This window comes from Thalassophryne amazonica, chromosome 3 (genome assembly GCF_902500255.1).
Source record: "Thalassophryne amazonica chromosome 3, fThaAma1.1, whole genome shotgun sequence".
NCBI lineage: Eukaryota > Metazoa > Chordata > Actinopteri > Batrachoidiformes > Batrachoididae > Thalassophryne > Thalassophryne amazonica.
This window is the reverse complement of record NC_047105.1, coordinates 76603786-76624081: the sequence shown is the minus strand read 5'-3', so window position 1 is coordinate 76624081 and position 20296 is coordinate 76603786. Positions and strand designations below refer to the sequence as shown.

The window sequence follows — 20296 nt, the reverse complement described above, 5'->3', positions numbered from 1 at the left end:
GTTGAGTGTATTTGTCTGTGGAGATTTCAATATAGATTTTTTAAACCCTCACAATCATCCACAAATTACCTCATTTATAAACACCTTGTACTGTTTAGGACTGTTTCCAACCATCATTCATCCTAGCAGAATAACTATGGATACAACAACTCTCATTGATAATATTTTAACTAACGTTATATCCGGTAATCTTAGTGGGGGACTACTGGTCAGTGATATCAGTGATCACTTGCCAGTTTTCTCAGTCTTTGCATTGGAGGGTTGTTGTATGTATCGAAGCAATATCAAATTCATGAGTAGAAAAGTAACACCTGAAACAATTGATAATTTAAGGGAGGATTTATCAAGTCAGAATTGGTCAGATGTTTTTGTTGATGATGTTGACAGGTCATATGATGCTTTCATTTCCATTTTTTCCAGTTTGTATAATAAACACTGTCCATTTGTTGACAAAATATATAGAAATCAATATAGCAACAAACCATGGATAACTAAGGGACTTCAGAGGGCATGTAAAAAGAAAAACGTACTATATAAACAATTCATAAAACTATGAACTAAGGAAGCTGAAAGTAAGTATAAAACATATAAGAATAAGTTAATCAATGTCATGAGACTCAGTAAAAAAAACATATTATAATGAGTTACTTGTCAAAAATAGAAATAACATCAAAAACACATGGAACATATTAAATGAAATAGTAAAAAAGAATAGAGTAACTAGAGATTATCCTTCATTTTTTCAGAGTAACAACTACATCATGATTGATAACGACAAGTCTATTGCTGAACACTTTAATGAATACTTCGTTAATGTGGGTAAAAATCTTGCCATTAAAATTGACTCATCAACTAATAACTTCTGGGTAAATAATTCAACGTTTAACAAATCTGTTTCAATGTTCATTGGTGGTACTCATGAAAGGGAAATACTTGATCTGGTTCATGGTTCAAAAAGTAAGAAATCGACTGATTTTAATAATTTGGATATGGCTTTATTAAAAAAAGTTATTGATTGTATAGTAAAACCGTTCAATTATATTTGCAATATGTCACTAAGTACTGGTAAATTTCCTTCTCAAATGAAAATAGCCAAAGTAATTCCTCTGTTTAAAACTGGTGACAAACACACATTTTCTAATTATAGACCTATATCACTCCTGCCACAATTTTCCAAAATTTTGGAAAAAATATTTGCTAAAAGATAAAATGATTATTTACTGAAGCATAACATCATTTGTGAAGAACAATATGGATTCAGAAGGTCTCGAACTACATCACATGCTTTGATGGACTTTGTGGAAAGTATAGCAACTGCAATTGACAATAAACAATACACAATAGGTGTTTTTTTTTATTTACAGAAAGCGTTTGACACAATTAACCATTAACCAAGCTTGATCTTAGAAATGCGTATCATCTGGTTCGGATCCGGAAGGGAGACGAGTGGAAAACGGCATTTAACACCCCCTTAGGTCACTTTGAGTACCTAGTCATGCCGTTCGTCCTCACAAACGCCCCCGCGACGTTCCAAGCCTTGGTTAACGACGTCTTGCGGGACTTCCTGCACCGGTTCGTCTTCGTATATCTAGACGATATACTCATCTTTTCTCCGGATCCTGAGACTCATGTCAGGCATGTACGTCAGGTCCTGCAGCGGTTGCTGGAGAACCGGCTGTTTGTGAAGGGCGAGAAGTGTGAGTTCCACCGCACTTCTTTGTCCTTCCTGGGGTTCATCATCTCCTCCAACTCCGTCGCTCCTGATCCGGCCAAGGTTGCGGCGGTGAGAGACTGGCCCCAACCCACAAGCCGTAGGAAATTGCAACAGTTCCTAGGCTTTGCTAATTTCTACAGGAGGTTCATTAAGGGCTACAGTCAGGTAGTTAGCCCCCTGACAACCCTGACCTCACCAAAAGTCCCCTTCACCTGGTCGGATCGGTGCGATGTCGCATTCAAGGAGTTGAAACGGCGCTTCTCGTCTGCACCTGTTCTGGTGCAGCCCGATCCTAATCGCCAGTTAGTGGTTGAAGTGGACGCCTCGGACTCAGGGATAGGAGCCGTGCTATCCCAGAGCGGGAAGACCGATAAGGTCCTTCACCCGTGTGCCTATTTTTCCCGCAGGTTGACCCCAGCCGAACGGAACTATGACGTCGGCAATCGAGAGCTCCTTGCGGTGAAAGAGGCTCTTGAGGAGTGGAGACATCTGTTGGAGGGAACGTCCGTGCCATTCACGGTCTTCACTGACCACCGGAACCTGGAGTATATCAGGACCGCCAAGCGGCTGAACCCCAGGCAAGCCCGCTGGTCACTGTTCTTCGGCCGTTTTGACTTCAGGATCACCTACCGTCCCGGGACCAAAAACCAAAGATCGGATGCCTTGTCCCGGGTACATGAAGATGAGGTCAAAACGGAGCCGTCGGATTCCCCGGAACCCATCATCCCGGAGTCCGCTATCGTGGCCACTCTCACCTGGGACGTGGAGAGGACCGTCCGGGAGGCCCTGACACGAGACCCGGACCCCGGAACCGGACCGAAGAACAAACTTTACGTCCCACCAGAAGCCAGGGCTGCAGTTTTGGACTTCTGTCACGGTTCTAAGCTCTCCTGTCATCCTGGGGTGCGAAGAACCGTGGCAGTCGTCCGGCAGCGCTTCTGGTGGGCGTCCCTGGAGGCCGACGTCCGGGGTTACATCCAGGCCTGTACCACCTGCGCCAGGGGCAAGGCGGACCACCGCAAGACACCGGGATTGCTACAGCCGCTGCCCGTGCCTCATCGCCCCTGGTCTCACATCGGCCTGGATTTCGTCACGGGCCTCCCGCCGTCCCAGGGAAACACCGTCGTCCTCACGATAGTGGACCAATTCTCCAAGGCGGCCCACTTCGTGGCCCTCCCGAAGCTACCAACGGCCCAGGAGACAGCGGACCTCCTAGTCCTCCACGTCGTCCGTCTGCATGGGATACCATCAGACATCGTCTCCGATCGCGGTCCCCAGTTCTCCTCGCATGTTTGGAGGAGCTTTTGCCGGGAACTGGGGGCCACGGTCAGTCTCTCGTCCGGGTATCACCCCCAGACCAACGGACAAGCAGAACGGGCCAACCAGGAGATGGAGCAGACCCTACGCTGTGTGACAGCCGCGCACCCGACGGCCTGGAGTACCCACCTGGCCTGGATCGAGTACGCCCACAACAGCCAAGTGTCGTCCGCCACCGGCCTCTCCCCCTTCGAGGTGTGCTTGGGGTATCAACCCCCGTTGTTTCCGGTGGTTGAGGGGGAGGTCGGTGTGCCCTCGGTCCAGGCCCACCTACGGAAGTGCCGTCGGGTGTGGCGTGCCGCCCGTTCTGCCTTGTTGAGGGCCCGGACGAGGGCGAAGAACCATGCAGACCGGCGGCGGGCCCCGGCTCCCACGTATCGTCCTGGGCAGGAGGTATGGTTGTCCACCAAGGACATTCCCCTTCAAGTGGACTCCCCGAAACTGCAGGAGCGATACATTGGTCCTTACAAGATTCTCAAGGTCATCAATCCCGCCGCAGTGAGGCTCCAGCTTCCGGCCTCACTGCGAATTCATCCAGTATTCCATGTCTCAAGAATCAAACCCCATCACACCTCACCCCTCTGCACTCCGGGTCCGGCGCCACCTCCTGCCCGGATCATCGACGGAGAGCCGGCCTGGACCGTGCGCCGGCTCCTTGACGTTTGACGAATGGGCCGGGGTTTTCAGTACTTGGTGGACTGGGAGGGGTACGGCCCCGAAGAACGCTCCTGGGTGAAGAAGGGCTTCATCCTGGACCCGGCCCTCCTGGCCGACTTCTACCGTCGCCACCCTGACAAACCCGGTCGTGCGCCAGGAGGCGCCCGTTGAAGGGGGGGTCCTGTTGTGTGGGCCGCTGAAGAGGAGGTACTGCTGGCCCACCACCACTAGAGGGCGCCCTGCCTGGAGTGCGGGCTCCAGGCGCCAGAGGGCGCTGCCGCCTCACAGGAGCAGCCAGGACGACAGCTGTCATCCATCACTAGAGACAGCTGATCCCAATCAAGACAGAGGTATATCAGCAGGACGGCATCTCCACCTCATTTGCCGAGATATCGCCATACCTAAGAGGTAACGTACTCAGCCGATTGTATTCTTGACGGTAATACCTTGTTGCTTGTGTGTTGGATAAGCAGATAGTGAGTGGTACAGCAGGAGATTGTAGTGGACTTCTTGGATAAGTACTCACACTCCTGCACTCACCAGTATTTTCCTGACGAGAGGTGGAGGTGGACTCTCCACCCTCCGTGTTGCTGGGTGCAGCCGCATCCACACCTGACTGTTTCTGTTTCCTGCCAGCAGTACCGGATCCGGCGAGCGGAGGCAGTGGCCACCTGGGAATTCGGGACTTGGCGGCTCCAGTATCCCCGGGGTCCGGTGGCGGCGGAGATCGGGTTGGTTCCGGTTCGACTTGGACAGACGTCTCCTATCGTCGAGCCTGCCCACACGACACCTTTGAATTAGACTTAAGCTCTCTATTGTTATCATTTGTATTTGTTGTGCCCTTTTTTCACAACAGTAAAAACAGTATATTTGATTCCTCCATTGTCCGTTCATTGTCGCCCCCTGTTGTGGGTCCGTGTTCCTACACTTTCACAACACAATATTCCTTTTGCAAAAACGAGCCATACGAATCATCTGCAATAAACAATATCGTGAACCAACTCATTCTCTATTTGTGTCTTTAAATTTATTAAAAATCATTGATTTGGTCGATTACATTACAATTCAAACTTTATTTCGAGCGAAAAACCAAGCCTTACCGAGACATGTCCAGAGTCCGTTCTGATTGAGGGAATCCAGATATAGTTTAAGAGGTTGTGCAATTTTTATGAAACCACCAGTAAGAACAAATGTAAAGGGTTTTTGTGCGTCTGTGGTTGGGGTGAGGAAATGGAACAAATGTTCAACAGAGGTTAGAATGAGTAGTACCTTAGTGAGATTTAAGAAACTACTCAAAAAGAACATTATGTCTAAGTATCATAAAGAAGCAAATATAATTTGATTTATATGGAATGTTCAATTTATAAGTGGGACTTATTGTATATTTGAATGTGTGGGTATGTATATGCGTATGTAGATATATAGATATGGGTAGGTGTATATGTATATGTATATAAGTGACTGTGTATATGTATGTATATATTTATGTTTGTAAAGTATATACGTATGTATATAGGTATATATGGCACAGCCCAAGCAGAGGGTCACCCCCAAGAGCCTGGTCTGCTTGAGGTTTCTTCCTTATAGGGAGTTTTTCCTCACCACAGTTGCCTAGTGCTTGCTCTGGGGGTTGGTAAGGTTAGTCCTTACTGGCGTAAAGTGCCTTGATTCGACTTTCTTGTGATCTGGTACTATATAAATATAATTATAAGTGAATAGTATATTGATGTGTATGTCTGTGTGTCGACATGTAGTAGTGAATTTATATTTATGTAAATATGACTGATTAGAATTGTTGGACTTGTACTAGCAGGGGTGGGTGCTAATAAGCTTTGCTTCAGCCCACACCCTTTCGGACTCACTAGTTTTGTCTGTGTTTGTTTGTGGAATTGTTCATTTTTTTCTATTTGAATATTTTGTGTGCCGAATAAAAAAACTTTGTCACTTTGTCACTTGTCATCTCCTTTTAACAACTGATTCCGGCACTTCAGCCATTTTAGTGCTTTTAAACCTCACTGCAGCTTTTGTCACAGTCGACCACACAATTCTTTTAGACTGCCTGAGAGACTGTGTGGGTGTCAGGGGGACTGTTCTGGAGTGGTTTAGGTCATACCTGTCGGAGAGGTCTTTCTCCGTCAGGCTGGCGGACTCCACCTCGTATTCAGCCCCACTTCATTGTGGAGTCCCCCAGGGTTCTATCCTGGGACCCATCCTCATTGCTCTTTATCTCCTCCCACTCAGAGAGATTTTTAAAAAACATAACATGGTGTGGCCTACCATTTTTATGCTGATGATTGTCAAATCTACATGCCTATTGCTATAAACAGCCTTTGCCCCCTGACACCCCTACTCGACTGTCTGTGTGACGTCAGGGCTTGATTGTCACAGAATGTTTTGAAACTTAATGAGGGCAAGACAGAGGTTATGTTGTTTGGAAGTGCCCTCGTTGACTTGGGACCTCTCAAGGATTTTGTACGTCCCAAGGTCACCAGCCTTGGCGTCACCATAGACTGATTTTAAATTTGATAGACAAATCAATGGTGTTTTGAAATCATGCTTTTATCGTCTTCGTCTTTTATCAAAGGTAAAACCATTTTTATCTTTTAACCTTTTTGAACAAGTTGTGCACTCTTTTATTTCAAGTCGTCTGGACTACTGTAACGCACTTTATTTTGGCATTAGCCAACGGGCTCTTTCCCGTTTGCAGTTAGTCCAGAACGCTGCAGCGCGACTTTTAACGGGCCTGGAAGCGTGAGCACATAACCCCAATTCTTGCATCTTTGCACTGGCTTCCTATTAATTTTAGAATTGATTTTAAGATTTTACTGTTTGTTTTTAAAGCTTTCAGTGGAATGGCCCCTCAATACATCACTGACCTCCTACAAATGTATTCTCCGGCGCGTGCTCTGAGGTCTGAGGGCCATTTCCAGCTCGTGAAACCCAAGACAAGACTTAAAACCAGGGGAGACAGGGCTTTCTCTGTGACTGGCCCCAGACTTTGGAACGCTCTGTCCCTACATGTCCAAACAGCCCCCACAGTGGAGTGTTTTAAGTCTCGTCTGAAGACCCACTTTTATTCTCTGGTTTTTAACACTGCGTGAGTTGTGTGGTCCTCTGTTTCATTGGTTTTGTTTTTATTTTGGTAGATTTTATTGGTTTTATCTTTTGTATGCTGTATGTATTCATTTATTTATTTTTCTTGCACATTTTAGTTATTTTTATTGTTAATTTTCTTATTTTTTATTTATTTATTGATTATTGGGGTGTTATCTATCGTGATTCTACTGTATGTGCAGCACTTTGGAATGTCTTTGTTGTTAAATGTGCTATATAAATGAAGTGGATTGGATTGGAACTCATTATTTTTGCTAGTTTTTCCCCGTTTAAAACACTGGGCTCTCAGCAGTAGGTAAACACTGGCATCATGCAGTATAAAAATTATCAACAGGGCTTGTATGTTGATCATGAGTTATTTCTTGTCCTCTTCAGGGCATGAGAGATGTTTACACACTTTACTTGAAAATAAACTGCTTTGCCATCAGGAAGGAAATGCATTCACTCCTTTGCATTGTGCTCTGTGAGTATTGCAGTAAGTGTAAAATGCATTTCAAGTGTTTGTCAAATATGAGTTTGTTCTTCAAAATGTGTTTTCTTCCTTACAGAATTAATGGACATCATGTTGCTGCTGAACTTATCACAAAGACTGTTGGAAGTCATATTGTTAATGTCAGCGATGCCAAAGGAAGGTGAGTTCTGAGCACTTCATATGTATGTATGTATGGCTCTTCCCTTTACAATCAAATTACACGAGTAAAACTGCGGTCCTGTAAGCCTTAATGCATTTCCCCCTTTATGATTCAGATGAATATGCACAACACAATCAAAAACAGAAAAATAGTCAAAACAAAGCATTTCATAAACGTGGGTCACCGTCGGTATCTCAGTAATGTGTGTGCTCCTCCTGTTTTTGCTCATGTATGTTGTGTGACTGTAGAACCCCCCTGCATGCAGCTGCTTATTCAGGAAATGTTGCTGGGCTGCAGCTGGTCCTGGATCAGGGAGTAGACGTCAATGCTGTGGATCACTATGGATCCTCTGCACTTATGGTTGCTGCAGACAGTGGACAGTCTGATGCCGTTGGTATGGAATTTAAAATGTCGGGGTAAATTTATTAGAATTGAAGCAGTCACTCAAATATACAAATTAATTCAGTGGATAAAGGAATAATGATTAACTCATTTTTAAAACTCGGGCATGTCGCACTGATCCTTAGTGTCCTTAATTGGTTGTATTCAGTAAAAAAAAATCTAATTTTATAATTTGTAGAGATTTTTTTAAATGCATCAGTTATTAAAACCATTGTAACCATCTTATTATTTACTGTTTTTCAGAATTTTTACTGCACAAGGCGAAGCCAGACCTGACCCTGGTGGATTTCAATAACAACACAGCTCTTCACTTAGCCTGCAGCAAGGTCACAAACATGCATGCAGTTCCACAATAACCTACACATACAGTCGAATGTGACAAGCTGACGTAACAAGGTGATATGATACTATATTTTCCAGATTATATGTCACACCGGCATCATAGTCAGTATTACTCATATCTGTCCAAAAATGCATCATGAAGAGGGGAAAAACACAAGTCATGTCTATCTGTGAATCATATTTATTTTTGAAAGACAACACCAAGAACTGCAACAAGAACCAAAATAAATGTATTCATTAATCAGTAGTGCAGCTGAAGATCTGCATAACAGATACATTTTGGATGTTTTTCTACTTTCTAAACTCCGGGTGTTTTCAGTGCCAACGCACTTAATCTGTTCTTTTAAAAACACTTTTTATGTAACACATGACTGTATCAACTTTTCTTGAAATGTGTTGGCATCAAATTCAAAATGAGCATATAGCTTAAAAAATAACCCCTCAGTTTCCATATTTGATATGTTGCATTTGTACTATTTTCAATTAAATATAGGGTTCACATGAGTTGTAAATCAGCACATTATTTACATTTTACAGTGTCCCAACATTTTGGAAATGTGGTTGTATAATAAAATCTCCATTAAAAGGATTTAAAGCTTAAATTATATTTTTTTAATGAAAAGTTAATGAAATGTGTTTTGTTCTGCAGGGACATGAGATGTGTGCGTTGTTAATCCTCGGAGAAACCAACGACTCCTCACTCATAAATGCAACAAACAGCAGTCTGCAGATGTGAGTCAGCAGATCGTTTGAAAATGATTTTGGAAGTAATTAATTTGGAATTAAATGCATCTACCAATATTGCTTTAAAAATTCAATATAGTATTTATATGCAGTTCAGTAGTTTACCTCTGTAATGATGTATTTGTAAACATGACTGCAGTACAGAACAGAAATATTTCACAGCATAATCCATCAGAAAAGCTTAATATAAATCAATGCTAAAATACCCTCCGCCTATGAGCACAAAAATAGGAAACAGAATGTGACCTTTTGACCTCTTAAAGTAGGTCTTGTCCAAGGTCTGTGTCCCAAGAATGTTTCCTGTGAATTTGAAGAATAGGACTGTACTTATACTGAGGACAGACTGACGGATGGACGGACGCAAAGCCTTCGCAATACCTGTTGGCCATATTTTGGCCTTGGTTAAAAATGAGTGGACTTGACAGTGTGCATATCGATGTAAAATACTTTATTTAATTGTAATCTGGAGAAAACAACAAAAAGGCATTTAAAGGACTAGTCATGTGGCTTTTATTTATTTTTGTTTGCTTGTCTGTGGAGTCCTGCTGGCTGTGGGACATTGCTGCATTGCATTTAGATATAAAAATAAACAGGACATAGAATGGGCAGAAATGGAATTACTATGCAACCCACTACCTATACGCACCTCCCCACTGCCATATAGTCATAATATAGAAATAATAAATCCAGTGGTTAAAAAGTCACTAAAAATTTGGCTTCAGTTCAGGAGACATTTTGGATTAAAACAGACAAGTTTTTTTACAATCGCAAATAATCCCTTCTTCCCCCCCTCTAGCATTCGAGAGCTAGACCCCTTTGAGAAGAAATGGGTTTCGGTGAAACTTTGATAAGGGGTTTAAATCAGATATCCTGGGAGAAAACTAAAACTGCATGGGAGAGTGATTTGGGGATGGTGCTCTCTGAGGAGGCATGGCGGGACAGCCTTTCTCGAGTACACACCTCTTGATTGTGTGTATGCCGTGGATTAATTCAAGGCACTTCATCGTCTCTACTACTCAAGAAACAAACTTGACAGAATTTTTCTCACTACAAACTCTCCCTGCCCGAGGTGCGGTAGCAGCCCAGCTTCAGTGGGACATATGTTTTAGGCCCTCTCTAAATAGTTACTGAGGCAGTATTTTTGATGTATTCTCTCATATGTGTAAAAAGAACATAGCTCCTGATTTCGACACAGCCATTTTTGGCATATCTCCCCCGAATTGTAAGGTCACAAACGTACAGGCGAATTCTTTGGCATTTGCTTCGGTAGTTGCCTGCAGACTGATTCTTTTTAACTAGAAGGCAAATAAATCCCCATTATTTCTACAGTGGTTGAAGGAGGTGCTTTCCTTTCTGCCTTTGGAAAGGCTCAGATACAAGATAGGGGAAAGAAGCAGGGACTTTTCTGTGATCTGGAGTCCTTTTATAGACTACATTGAAGATTCCCCCTTAAAATAAATACTCTGCTCATTTAATGGTAATTGCTTTTTCTATTTTCAAGGATCTACGAGGTCTGTGAGAAAAGTATCCGACCTTATTATTTTTTTAAAAAAACATATGGATTTGAATCACGTGTGATTACATCAGCCAAGCTTGAACCCTCGTGGGCATGCGAGAGTTTTTTCACGCCTGTCGGTGACGTCATTCGCCTGTGAGCATGCCTTGTGGAGGGAGTGGTCCAGCGCCCTCGTTGGAATTCCTTTGTCTGAGAAGTTGCTGAGAGACTGGCGCTGTGCTTGATCAAAATTTTTTCAAAAACTGTGAGGCACATCCGAGTGGACACCATTCGAGAAATTCAGCTGGTTTTCAGTGAAAATTTTAACGGCTGATGAGAGATTTTGGATTGTTTCTATCGCCTTAAGGACTTCCCACGGAGTGGGACGTCGCGCAGCACTCCGAGGCGACGTCGTCATCCTGTTTCAAGCTGAAAACCTCCAAATTTAAGCCTCTGTTGACCCAGGACGTCGTGAGAGAACAGAGAACTTTCAGAATCAAATCAAATCAATTTTATTTATATAGCGCCAAATCACAACAAACAGTTGCCCCAAGGCGCTTTATATTGTAAGACAAAGCCATACAATAATTACGGAAAAACCCCAACGGTCAAAATGACCCCCTGTGAGCAAGCACTTGGCAACAGTGGGAAGGAAAAACTCCCTTTTAACAGGAAGAAACCTCCAGCAGAACCAGGCTCAGGGAGGGGCAGTCTTCTGCTGGGACTGGTTGGGGCTGAAGGAGAGAACCAGGAAAAAGACATGCTGTGGAGGGGAGCAGAGATTGATCACTAATGATTAAATGCAGAGTGGTGCATACAGAGCAAAAAGAGAAAGAAACACTCAATGCATTATGGGAACCCCCCAGCAGTCTAAGTCTATAGCAGCATAACTAAGGGATGGTTCAGGGTCACCTGATCCAGCCCTAACTATAAGCTTTAGCAAAAAGGAAAGTTTTAAGCCTAATCTTAAAAGTAGAGAGTGTGTCTGTCTCCCTGATCCAAATTGGGAGCTGGTTCCAGAGGAGAGGAGCCTGAAAGCTGAAGGCTCTGCCTCCCATTCTACTCTTACAAACCCTAGGAACTACAAGTAAGCCTGCAGTCTGAGAGCGAAGCGCTCTATTGGGGTGATATGGTACTATGAGGTCCCTAAGATAAGAAGGGACCTGACTATTCAAAACCTTATAAGTAAGAAGAAGAATTTTAAATTCTGTTCTAGAATTAACAGGAAGCCAATGAAGAGAGGCCAATATGGGTGAGATATGTTCTCTCCTTCTAGTCCCCGTCAGTACTCTAGCTGCAGCATTTTGAATTAACTGAAGGCTTTTCAGGGAACTTTTAGGACAACCTGATAATAATGAATTACAATAGTCCAGCCTAGAGGAAATAAATGCATGAATTAGTTTTTCAGCATCACTCTGAGACAAGACCTTTCTAATTTTAGAGATATTGAGTAAATGCAAAAAAAGCAGTCTTACATATTTGTTTAATATGCGCTTTGAATGACATATCCTGATCAAAAATGACTCCAAGATTTCTCACAGTATTACTAGAGGTCAGGGTAATGCCATCCAGAGTAAGGATCTGGTTAGACACCATGTTTCTAAGATTTGTGGGGCCAAGTACAATAACTTCAGTTTTATCTGAGTTTAAAAGCAGGAAATTAGAGGTCATCCATGTCCTTATGTCTGTAAGACAATCCTGCAGTTTAGCTAATTGGTGTGTGTCCTCTGGCTTCATGGATAGATAAATGCCGTCTAATAATACTGCCTAAGGGAAGCATGTATAAAGTGAATAAAATTGGTCCTAGCACAGAACCTTGTGGAACTCCATAATTAACCTTAGTCTGTGAAGAAGATTCCCCATTTACATGAACAAATTGTAATCTATTAGATAAATATGATTCAAACCACCGCAGCGCAGTGCCTTTAATACCTGTGGCATGCTCTAATCTCTGTAATAAAATTTTATGGTCAACAGTATCAAAAGCAGCACTGAGGTCTAACAGAACAAGCACAGAGATGAGTCCACTGTCTGAGGCCATAAGAAGATCATTTGTAACCTTCACTAATGCTGTTTCTGTACTATGATGAATTCTAAAATCTGACTGAAACTCTTTGAATAGACCATTCCTCTGCAGATGATCAGTTAGCTGTTTAACAACTACCCTTTCAAGAATTTTTGAGAGAAAAGGAAGGTTGGAGATTGGCCTATAATTAGCTAAGATAGCTGGGTCAAGTGATGGCTTTTTAAGTAATGGTTTAATTACTGCCACCTTAAAAGCCTGTGGTACATAGCCAACTAATAAAGATAGATTGATCATATTTAAGATCGAAGCATTAAATAATGGTAGGGCTTCCTTGAGCAGCCTGGTAGGAATGGGGTCTAATAGACATGTTGATGGTTTGGATGAAGTAACTAATGAAAATAACTCAGACAGAACAATCTGAGAGAAAGAGTCTAACCAAATACCGGCATCACTGAAAGCCAAAGATAACGATACGTCTTTGGGATGGTTATGAGTAATTTTTTCTCTAATAGTTAAAATTTTATTAGCAAAGAAAGTCATGAAGTCATTACTAGTTAAAGTTAAAGGAATACTCGGCTCAATAGAGCTCTGACTCTTTGTCAGCCTGGCTACAGTGCTGAAAAGAAACCTGGGGTTGTTCTTATTTTCTTCAATTAGTGATGAGTAGTAAGATGTCCTAGCTTTACAGAGGGCTTTTTTATAGAGCAACAGACTCTTTTTCCAGGCTAAGTGAAGATCTTCTAAATTAGTGAGACGCCATTTCCTCTCCAAATTACGGGTTATCTGCTTTAAGCTGCGAGTTTGTGAGTTATACCACGGAGTCAGGCACTTCTGATTTAAAGCTCTCTTTTTCAGAGGAACTACAGCATCCAAAGTTGTCTTCAATGAGGATGTAAAACTATTGACGAGATACTCCATCTCACTTACAGAGTTTAGGTAGCTACTCTGCACTGTGTTGGTATATGGCATTAGGGAACATAAAGAAGGAAACATATCCTTAAACCTAGTTACAGCGCTTTCTGAAAGACTTCTAATGTAATGTTCTATTGTTTCAGAAGAGGTCGGAATCAGCAGTTTATCCGGACATTCCACTGTTAAAGGAGATTTTTTTTAATGAAAGACGTGCGGATGGATTGGCGCGTCGGCTCGCAGCCAGCGCGGTGCGCCCGCCACAGGAAAAACACCTCTGTTGGAAGCCTTAAGGACAAGTTGGAACATGCCCTGCTGTTAAACAATTTCTCAGATACTCACTGGATTTTACAAATGGTTATCAACACAGAGGTGTTTTTCCTGTGGCGGGGCGCGCCAATCCGTCCGCACGTCTTTCATTAAAAAAATCTCCTTTAACAGTGGAATGTCCAGATAAACTGCTGATTCCGTCCTCTTCTGAAAGTTCTCTGTTCTCTCACGACGTCCTGGGTCAACAGAGGCTTAAATTTGGAGGTTTTCAGCTTGAAACAGGATGACGACGTCGCCTCGGAGCGCTGCGCGACGTCCCTGTCCGTGGGAAGTCCTTAAGGCGATAGAAACAATCCAAAAATCTCTCATCAGCCGTTAAAATTTTCACAGAAAACCAGCTGAATTTCTCGAATGGTGTCCACTTCGATCTGCCTCACAGTTTTTGAAAAAAATTTGATCAAGCACAGCACCAGTCTCTCAGCAAATTCTCAGACAAAGGAATTCCGACGAGGGGGCTGGACCACTCCTTCCAAGGCGTGCTCACAGGCGAATGACGTCACCGACAGGCGTGAAAAAACTCACGCATGCGCACGAGGGTTCAAGCTTGGCTGATGTAATCACACGTGATTCAAATCCATATAGTTTTTTTAAAAAATATAACTGTCGGTTTCTTTTCTCGCAGACCTCGTATGTGGGAACAATACTGATGTATTAAAAAGAAATAAAAAAACAACACAGATTAATTGTAAGAAGACTGCGCAGTTTTGCGCCCCCCCCTCCCCACACACACACTTTTATTTGTTTCTAAGCTACGGGGAGGGGGGGGTGATATTTACATTTGCATTTTTTTGTTTGTTGTGTGAAAGTTGTTGGTACATTGTGTATGTTCATTTAAAGTGTTGGTGTTGTCCATTCGGCTGCTCCCGTTTTTGTTCGGGGTCGTCACAGCGGACACAGCCAGATCCGCATTGGTATTTGGCACAAGTTTTACGCCAGATGCCCTTCCTGACGCAACTCCAGTGTAACCTGGAGAAACACAGACAGCCACTGGTGTTTCAAAGAGGTCTCCCATTCAAGTACTAACCAGGTCTCGCACTGCTTAGCTCGTGAGATCTGACGGGATCAGGGTTACACAGAGCAGATCAGCTGCATGTTCATTTAAAGTCTGAAAAGAGAAAAATACAGTGTTTAAAAAAAAGGCATTTAAATTCAATAGATTTTCAAGTATAATGATCCTAAACTAATTAGTGTTTTCATAATTAACCAAGCATATTATTTCCATTGTTTCTTTAATAGTAAGCCCCTTTGACTTCTCCCTTTTATCCCCCACTGGCCGAAAGCCTGAAAGGGGGATTATGTCATGGCAATTTCTGTCTATCTGTCCATCTGTCCGGAAAAGGGTATAAGCATTTTGAAATCAGCTCCTCTCACACTTTTAGGAGGAGTTTTGTGAAACTTGGGACAAGTCCTTGTTATATGTTGGTAATACGCATATTATCATATCGTTGAAGTTGGGCCCATTTTACCAGAGTTATGACCCTTGATTAACAAATGTACACTGCCTCAGTTTCATGAGTGGGTGCTTGCATTCTGAAATCAACTCTTCTCATATTTTTTATGAGGAATTTCACGAAACTTGGTACAAGTCCTTGTTATAGGTTGATAATATACAATTATAGACTTTTGATGAGGTGTACCCGTGATTATGCGGACCTGGTCAGGATGAGGGTCACACCGAAATTAAAAGTCTATAACTGTTTTATTATATGGTAAACAAGAAAATTGGGAGTTTGTCAAACATACTAAAACTGAAAAATCAATCTCAAGTTTCAGCTCTTTATTATTACTGTCATACTGCACCAACCAACAGGTCCAAAATACTTCATGAGCACAATCTCTAAAGCCCCTTTCACATCGGGGCTGCCTCGAGCTTCCTGTGGTGTCATGACGACGCAGGAATGTCTGCGTCAGGTGCACGCAGCAGGGGGCAGAGAAGGTGAGAACGCAGCCTGCAGGTTCTCTGCACAGAGGAATCAGAGTGCAGTTGTGCACTCTGATTTATCTTCTAGTTTATATTTGTGCTGAGTTGCAGGTCTGCGCTCTGAGTTCTGTTATAGTTTATCTTTCCTACTTTGACCGCGAGATGCGCGTGCGAGATCCAACGAACCGTCTGTGGGTGGAGATGTCTGGAGTTATACTTGATGTGGACATGTCCTGTCAATCAGTCTGTGAGCAGGACTTTTATGGACTGTATTTAAACACATTTGTGAGAGAAGACCGAGGAGCTGCTGCAGCCAGCAGCGTTTTTTTTCTGTGCCCTTAGTTTTTACTGCATTGTGTACACTGCGTCGTCATGACGACGCACGACGCAACTCGAAGCGGGCCAAAGTAGGCGTTGTATTGCGTTATCTGATTGGTCGTTAACGATAGAAGGCGTCGCTCGATTGGCTAGCACTACGCTGCACGCGAGGTGTACTCAGCTCCACCAGCGGTCAACTCGGCATGTGATACAGCTCAGAAAGTGGCGATTGGGCCAATCAGAAGTTGGCAAAATCACATACCATATAATAATACGCGTATTATCATATTGTTCAACTTAAGACACATCATAGAAAATTCCTTTTCATTTATGTTTTTCAGTGCAGTTTGAATCAACAGCTTAACTGTGACAAGCAATATATTTAATAAATACATACTTTTCAAAGTTAAGCTGTTGATTTATTTATATTTATATTTTACTATTATTTTCAAAATATGCTACAAGCTTTCGCTATGGTTTTTGAAATGCTTTAACAGTCTTTTCAGTCTTCATGAATTTCATGTAGTTTAATTGTTCTGCGTTGATGCAAAATTTGGTTTACAATTAAAAGGAAAATCATTCCAGGTCCTACTTCCATGTCATATTCTGATATTTCAACATTATCATTGTCAGTTCAAATGAAAGGTAGGTTGAATCTAAGATCATTTAAATATGTGTGTCTTTTGAGATTTTTTTTTTTTTTGCCTCCAAGAGATGTTGAAAATGTATCATTAAATATGTATTAATTTGGTTTCTGTGGCCCTGCAGGCCCCAGACCCCCGGCTACTGGGGGGCTGTACCCACCAGACCCCCTGAAAATTTTCCTCAGATTTCACAGTTTTCATTTCACAGCCCTGATTTATTATTCTATCCTGTGATTCATTAGCAAGAAATGTTTCTCTTGCTTTATGAATGAAATTCTTCACTGAAAATAGCTAATTTAACAGTTTTTGATAGAAGTGCAAATTGCTGTTGTGTGTTGGCAAACCAAATGTTATCACTTATCAGATACCTTAGAAATGTTATCAGAATGTACCAAGCACTTGTACCAAAGCAGCATTAGCCAGCGGGGATATTGAGCTCTTACAGCACTCTTGTTTCACTTGTGGTTGCTACAACAGATCCATGATGGATTTGCATGTCGATATAGCACAATTTGTACACTGAATGCCCCTCCTGACACAACCCCACATTACATGGAGAATGGGCATATTAACAAAAGGATAGACTGTAAACGTAAATCATTATTTACAGTTAAAACTCACTTTTTGCTCCTAGCTGCTATTATACAATTTCATCCATGTGTATGAATGATTACAATTTGTTGCACCCCCTTGTTGTCGTCTCATGTAGGCCCCTGCACATTGCAGCAAGGAAAGGTCTGGCAACTGTAGTACAGGTGTTACTTAGCAGAGGAGCAGCAGTCATGGCAGTCGATGGAGAGGGTAAGCAGTGCAAATGAATATGCACATTTGTTTCGTTCACAGCATCAGTATAGTTTTTTTGCCTCAAAACATACTGAAAAATACAGTATTTTGTAATGTTCAACCCGTGCAGGTCACACACCAGCCTTGGCTTGTGCCCCAAACAAGAATGTGGCGGACTGTCTGGCCCTGATCCTTTCCACCATGAAGCCTTTCCCTCCCAGAGAAACCAGTATAGGCAGAGTCTGCTGCTTCAGCCCCATCCTGAAAAGCTGTGGCATTGCTGCCACCTGTGGGTCTGGTGGCAACATATGTCGGTCCTACATTAAGGACCAGACAACTACTGTTGCTCTACACGGGTGTTTGACAGAATGAAATCGTCCTACTATATCTCAACTTTTTAGCAATCATGCAATCTTCTTTATGACATGTGTGTGACATACACAGCGTCACAGTGGAGTAAGTTCTCATGCAGCACTCACATTAAATACCACTCTTAATTGTCTTAGAAATTACAGACGCCTGTAGAGTTCTCATTATTTTACATGTTCTACTTTGACACTTATTTTTATGTGCCATACGGTGCATCCAGAAAGTATTCACAGCGTTTCACTTTTTCCACAGTTTATGGTACAGCCTTATTCAAAAATGGAATACAGTAAAACTCGCTTAAACCTTCATCATACAAACCAGATATTCACACTCACAAACAAAAGCAAAAGTCCCAATGCTTTTGTATGAGACTTTTATACTAGACAGTGTATAACGGATTTTGTATAACAGATTTTCGCTCACATCGGACAAAACGTCCTGTCAAATCGCAATCATTTCCATTAAAAACACCTCGCGTGTACCGGACAGAGCAGTCTGGATGTGCCCAGTGACAGAGCTATGTAAGTTCACCAATAACATGTGCAGATTTGAGGAGAGCGGGTACCATATTTCCTTACCTTATGATACCTTATGACGATTCTGGTTGTAGGTCAAGCCTCAGTGCCCAGATCTTCTTAGTTGGGGTTGCTCCTCATACTTCTGCCTCCCAGTCATATCGCTGTGGGTGGTCCTTCCAATATTTATCTAGTCTATTTTTAAAAGCATTCAAGTTGGGGGCTGTTACCACTTCTTCTGGGAGACTGTTCCACGTGTTGACTACACGATACTTGAATAAATGCTGGTATAGCTTGAGCCGGGCATGCTTCTTTTTCAACTTGAAACAGTGTCCTCTAGTAGATGTCCCAGCAGCTACTTTGAGAAAGGGATCTACCTGGTTGTCATACTCATTAAAAAGTTTGTACACTTCAATCATGTCTCCCATAGGTCTGCGGAAGCGTAAGGTAGGCAGCCAATTTTCTCAGTCACTCTTCATAGGAGAGTCCTTTCAGGGATGGGATCAGACATGTTCCTCTTCTCTGAATATTCTGAACTGTTGCCACATCTTCTTTATATACTGGCATCCACACTAGTGCAGCATACTCTAGGTGGGGCGGACAAGGCCTTTGAAAAGTAATTTGAAATTCTCCTCATCTAAATATTTGTATAATCTTACAGTTCCCATGATCTGGTTACTCTTGTTGACTCTGGCACAGATGTCATCCCTGAACTGTAGGTTCTCATCTACTATAACTCCTATATCTTTTTCCTTGCCTGTGGTTTTCAGTTGTTGTTTGGTTTCACTGGAGTTGAATTAGAATCTATCACTATTTCCTCTTCCAACCTTCATTGCCTTGCATTTGTCAGGATGAAACTTCAGTAACCACCTCTCTGGCCATTCAACTAGTCTGTCCAAATCTTGATGGAATGAGGCTGTGTCCGCTGGGTTATTTGCCTTACGGAACAGTTTTGTGTCTTCCACAAAAAAGTATACATCCGAGTTCACACTGTCCAGCAGATCGTTAATGTATATGACAAACAGCAGCCCTTGTGATATGCCACTTGTGACATCTCTCCGTGGTGATTTTGCTCCATTATTTAAGGCAGGCGTTCATTTTTTTCAGACGAAGTTTTGAACCAGCCATTAAATGAAGCAGGTCTCTATTCAAGCTCAGGCTTTTAATCAAGGAAATATGTAAGCCTAATTGCTGCTAGAGATTCCCTGTAAATCGTTCAGCACCTGATTGTAACTAATCTGTTACATACATGAACAGATGTTGTCCATTTTATACATATAACGGAGTTTGTCTGTTTTATACATATAACGGACAAAATTCGCTGGTCCACCTGAAACCATTATATGCGAGTTTTACTGTAAATAAATTTTTTCCCTTAAAATTCTCCTCACAACACCCCATAATGACAACATGAAAAAAAATGTTTTGAATTTTTAGCAAAGGATTCACATCCTTTGTTCAACACTTTTTTGATGCACCTTTGGCAGCAATTACAGCCTCAAGTCTTAAATATGATGCCACAAGCTTGCTGCACCTATCTTTGGGCAGTTTTGCCCAAAGATAGGTGCAGCCACTTTCAGATCTCTCTAGAGACATTCAATTGCATTCTGGCTGGGCCACTCAAGGACATTCACAGAGTTGTCCTGAAGTCACTCCTTTGATATCTTGGCTGGGTGCTTAGGGTCATTGTCCTGCTGAAAGATGAACCATCACCCCAGTCTGAGGTCAAAAGCACTCTGGAGCAGGTTTTCATCAAGGATGTCTCTGTACATTGCTGCATTCATCTTTCCCTCAATCCTAGTCTCCCAGTTCCTGCTACTGAGAAACCATCCCCACATTGTCATTATAGGGTGTAGAATTTTGAGAAAGAAAAAAAATGAATTTCATCCATTTTGGATTAAGGCTGTAAGATAACACAATGTGGGGAAAAAAGTGAAGCACTGTGAATACTTTCTGGATGCACTGTACTAGTAGCCACTAGAGACTGGCAGATGAATAGCAGATATAATGCACACACTCACACACACACACACACACAAATCTCTTCATTTTAACATTATTTTT

At 42.4% G+C, this 20296-nt stretch overlaps 1 protein-coding gene across 3 annotated transcripts in view; it reads left to right on the top strand.

Annotated features, from left to right (window-relative positions):
* Positions 1-17839, top strand: part of ankrd52b (ankyrin repeat domain 52b) — a 118962-nt gene extending 101123 nt beyond the window's left edge. For 2 of the 3 annotated variants that reach the window (XM_034166855.1, XM_034166854.1), the window contains exons 22-28: positions 7178-7265; positions 7351-7434; positions 7683-7828; positions 8080-8162; positions 8828-8910; positions 17275-17366; positions 17479-17839. In XM_034166855.1, coding sequence (XP_034022746.1) covers positions 7178-7265; positions 7351-7434; positions 7683-7828; positions 8080-8162; positions 8828-8910; positions 17275-17366; positions 17479-17720 — 818 coding nt within the window. In that variant the 3' untranslated portion in view covers positions 17721-17839. Of the gene's footprint in view, positions 1-7177; positions 7266-7350; positions 7435-7682; positions 7829-8079; positions 8233-8827; positions 8911-17274; positions 17367-17478 lie in introns of those variants that run through there. The other variant, XR_004559616.1, reaches the window with a different exon arrangement.
* The last annotated feature ends 2457 nt before the right edge of the window (positions 17840-20296 follow it).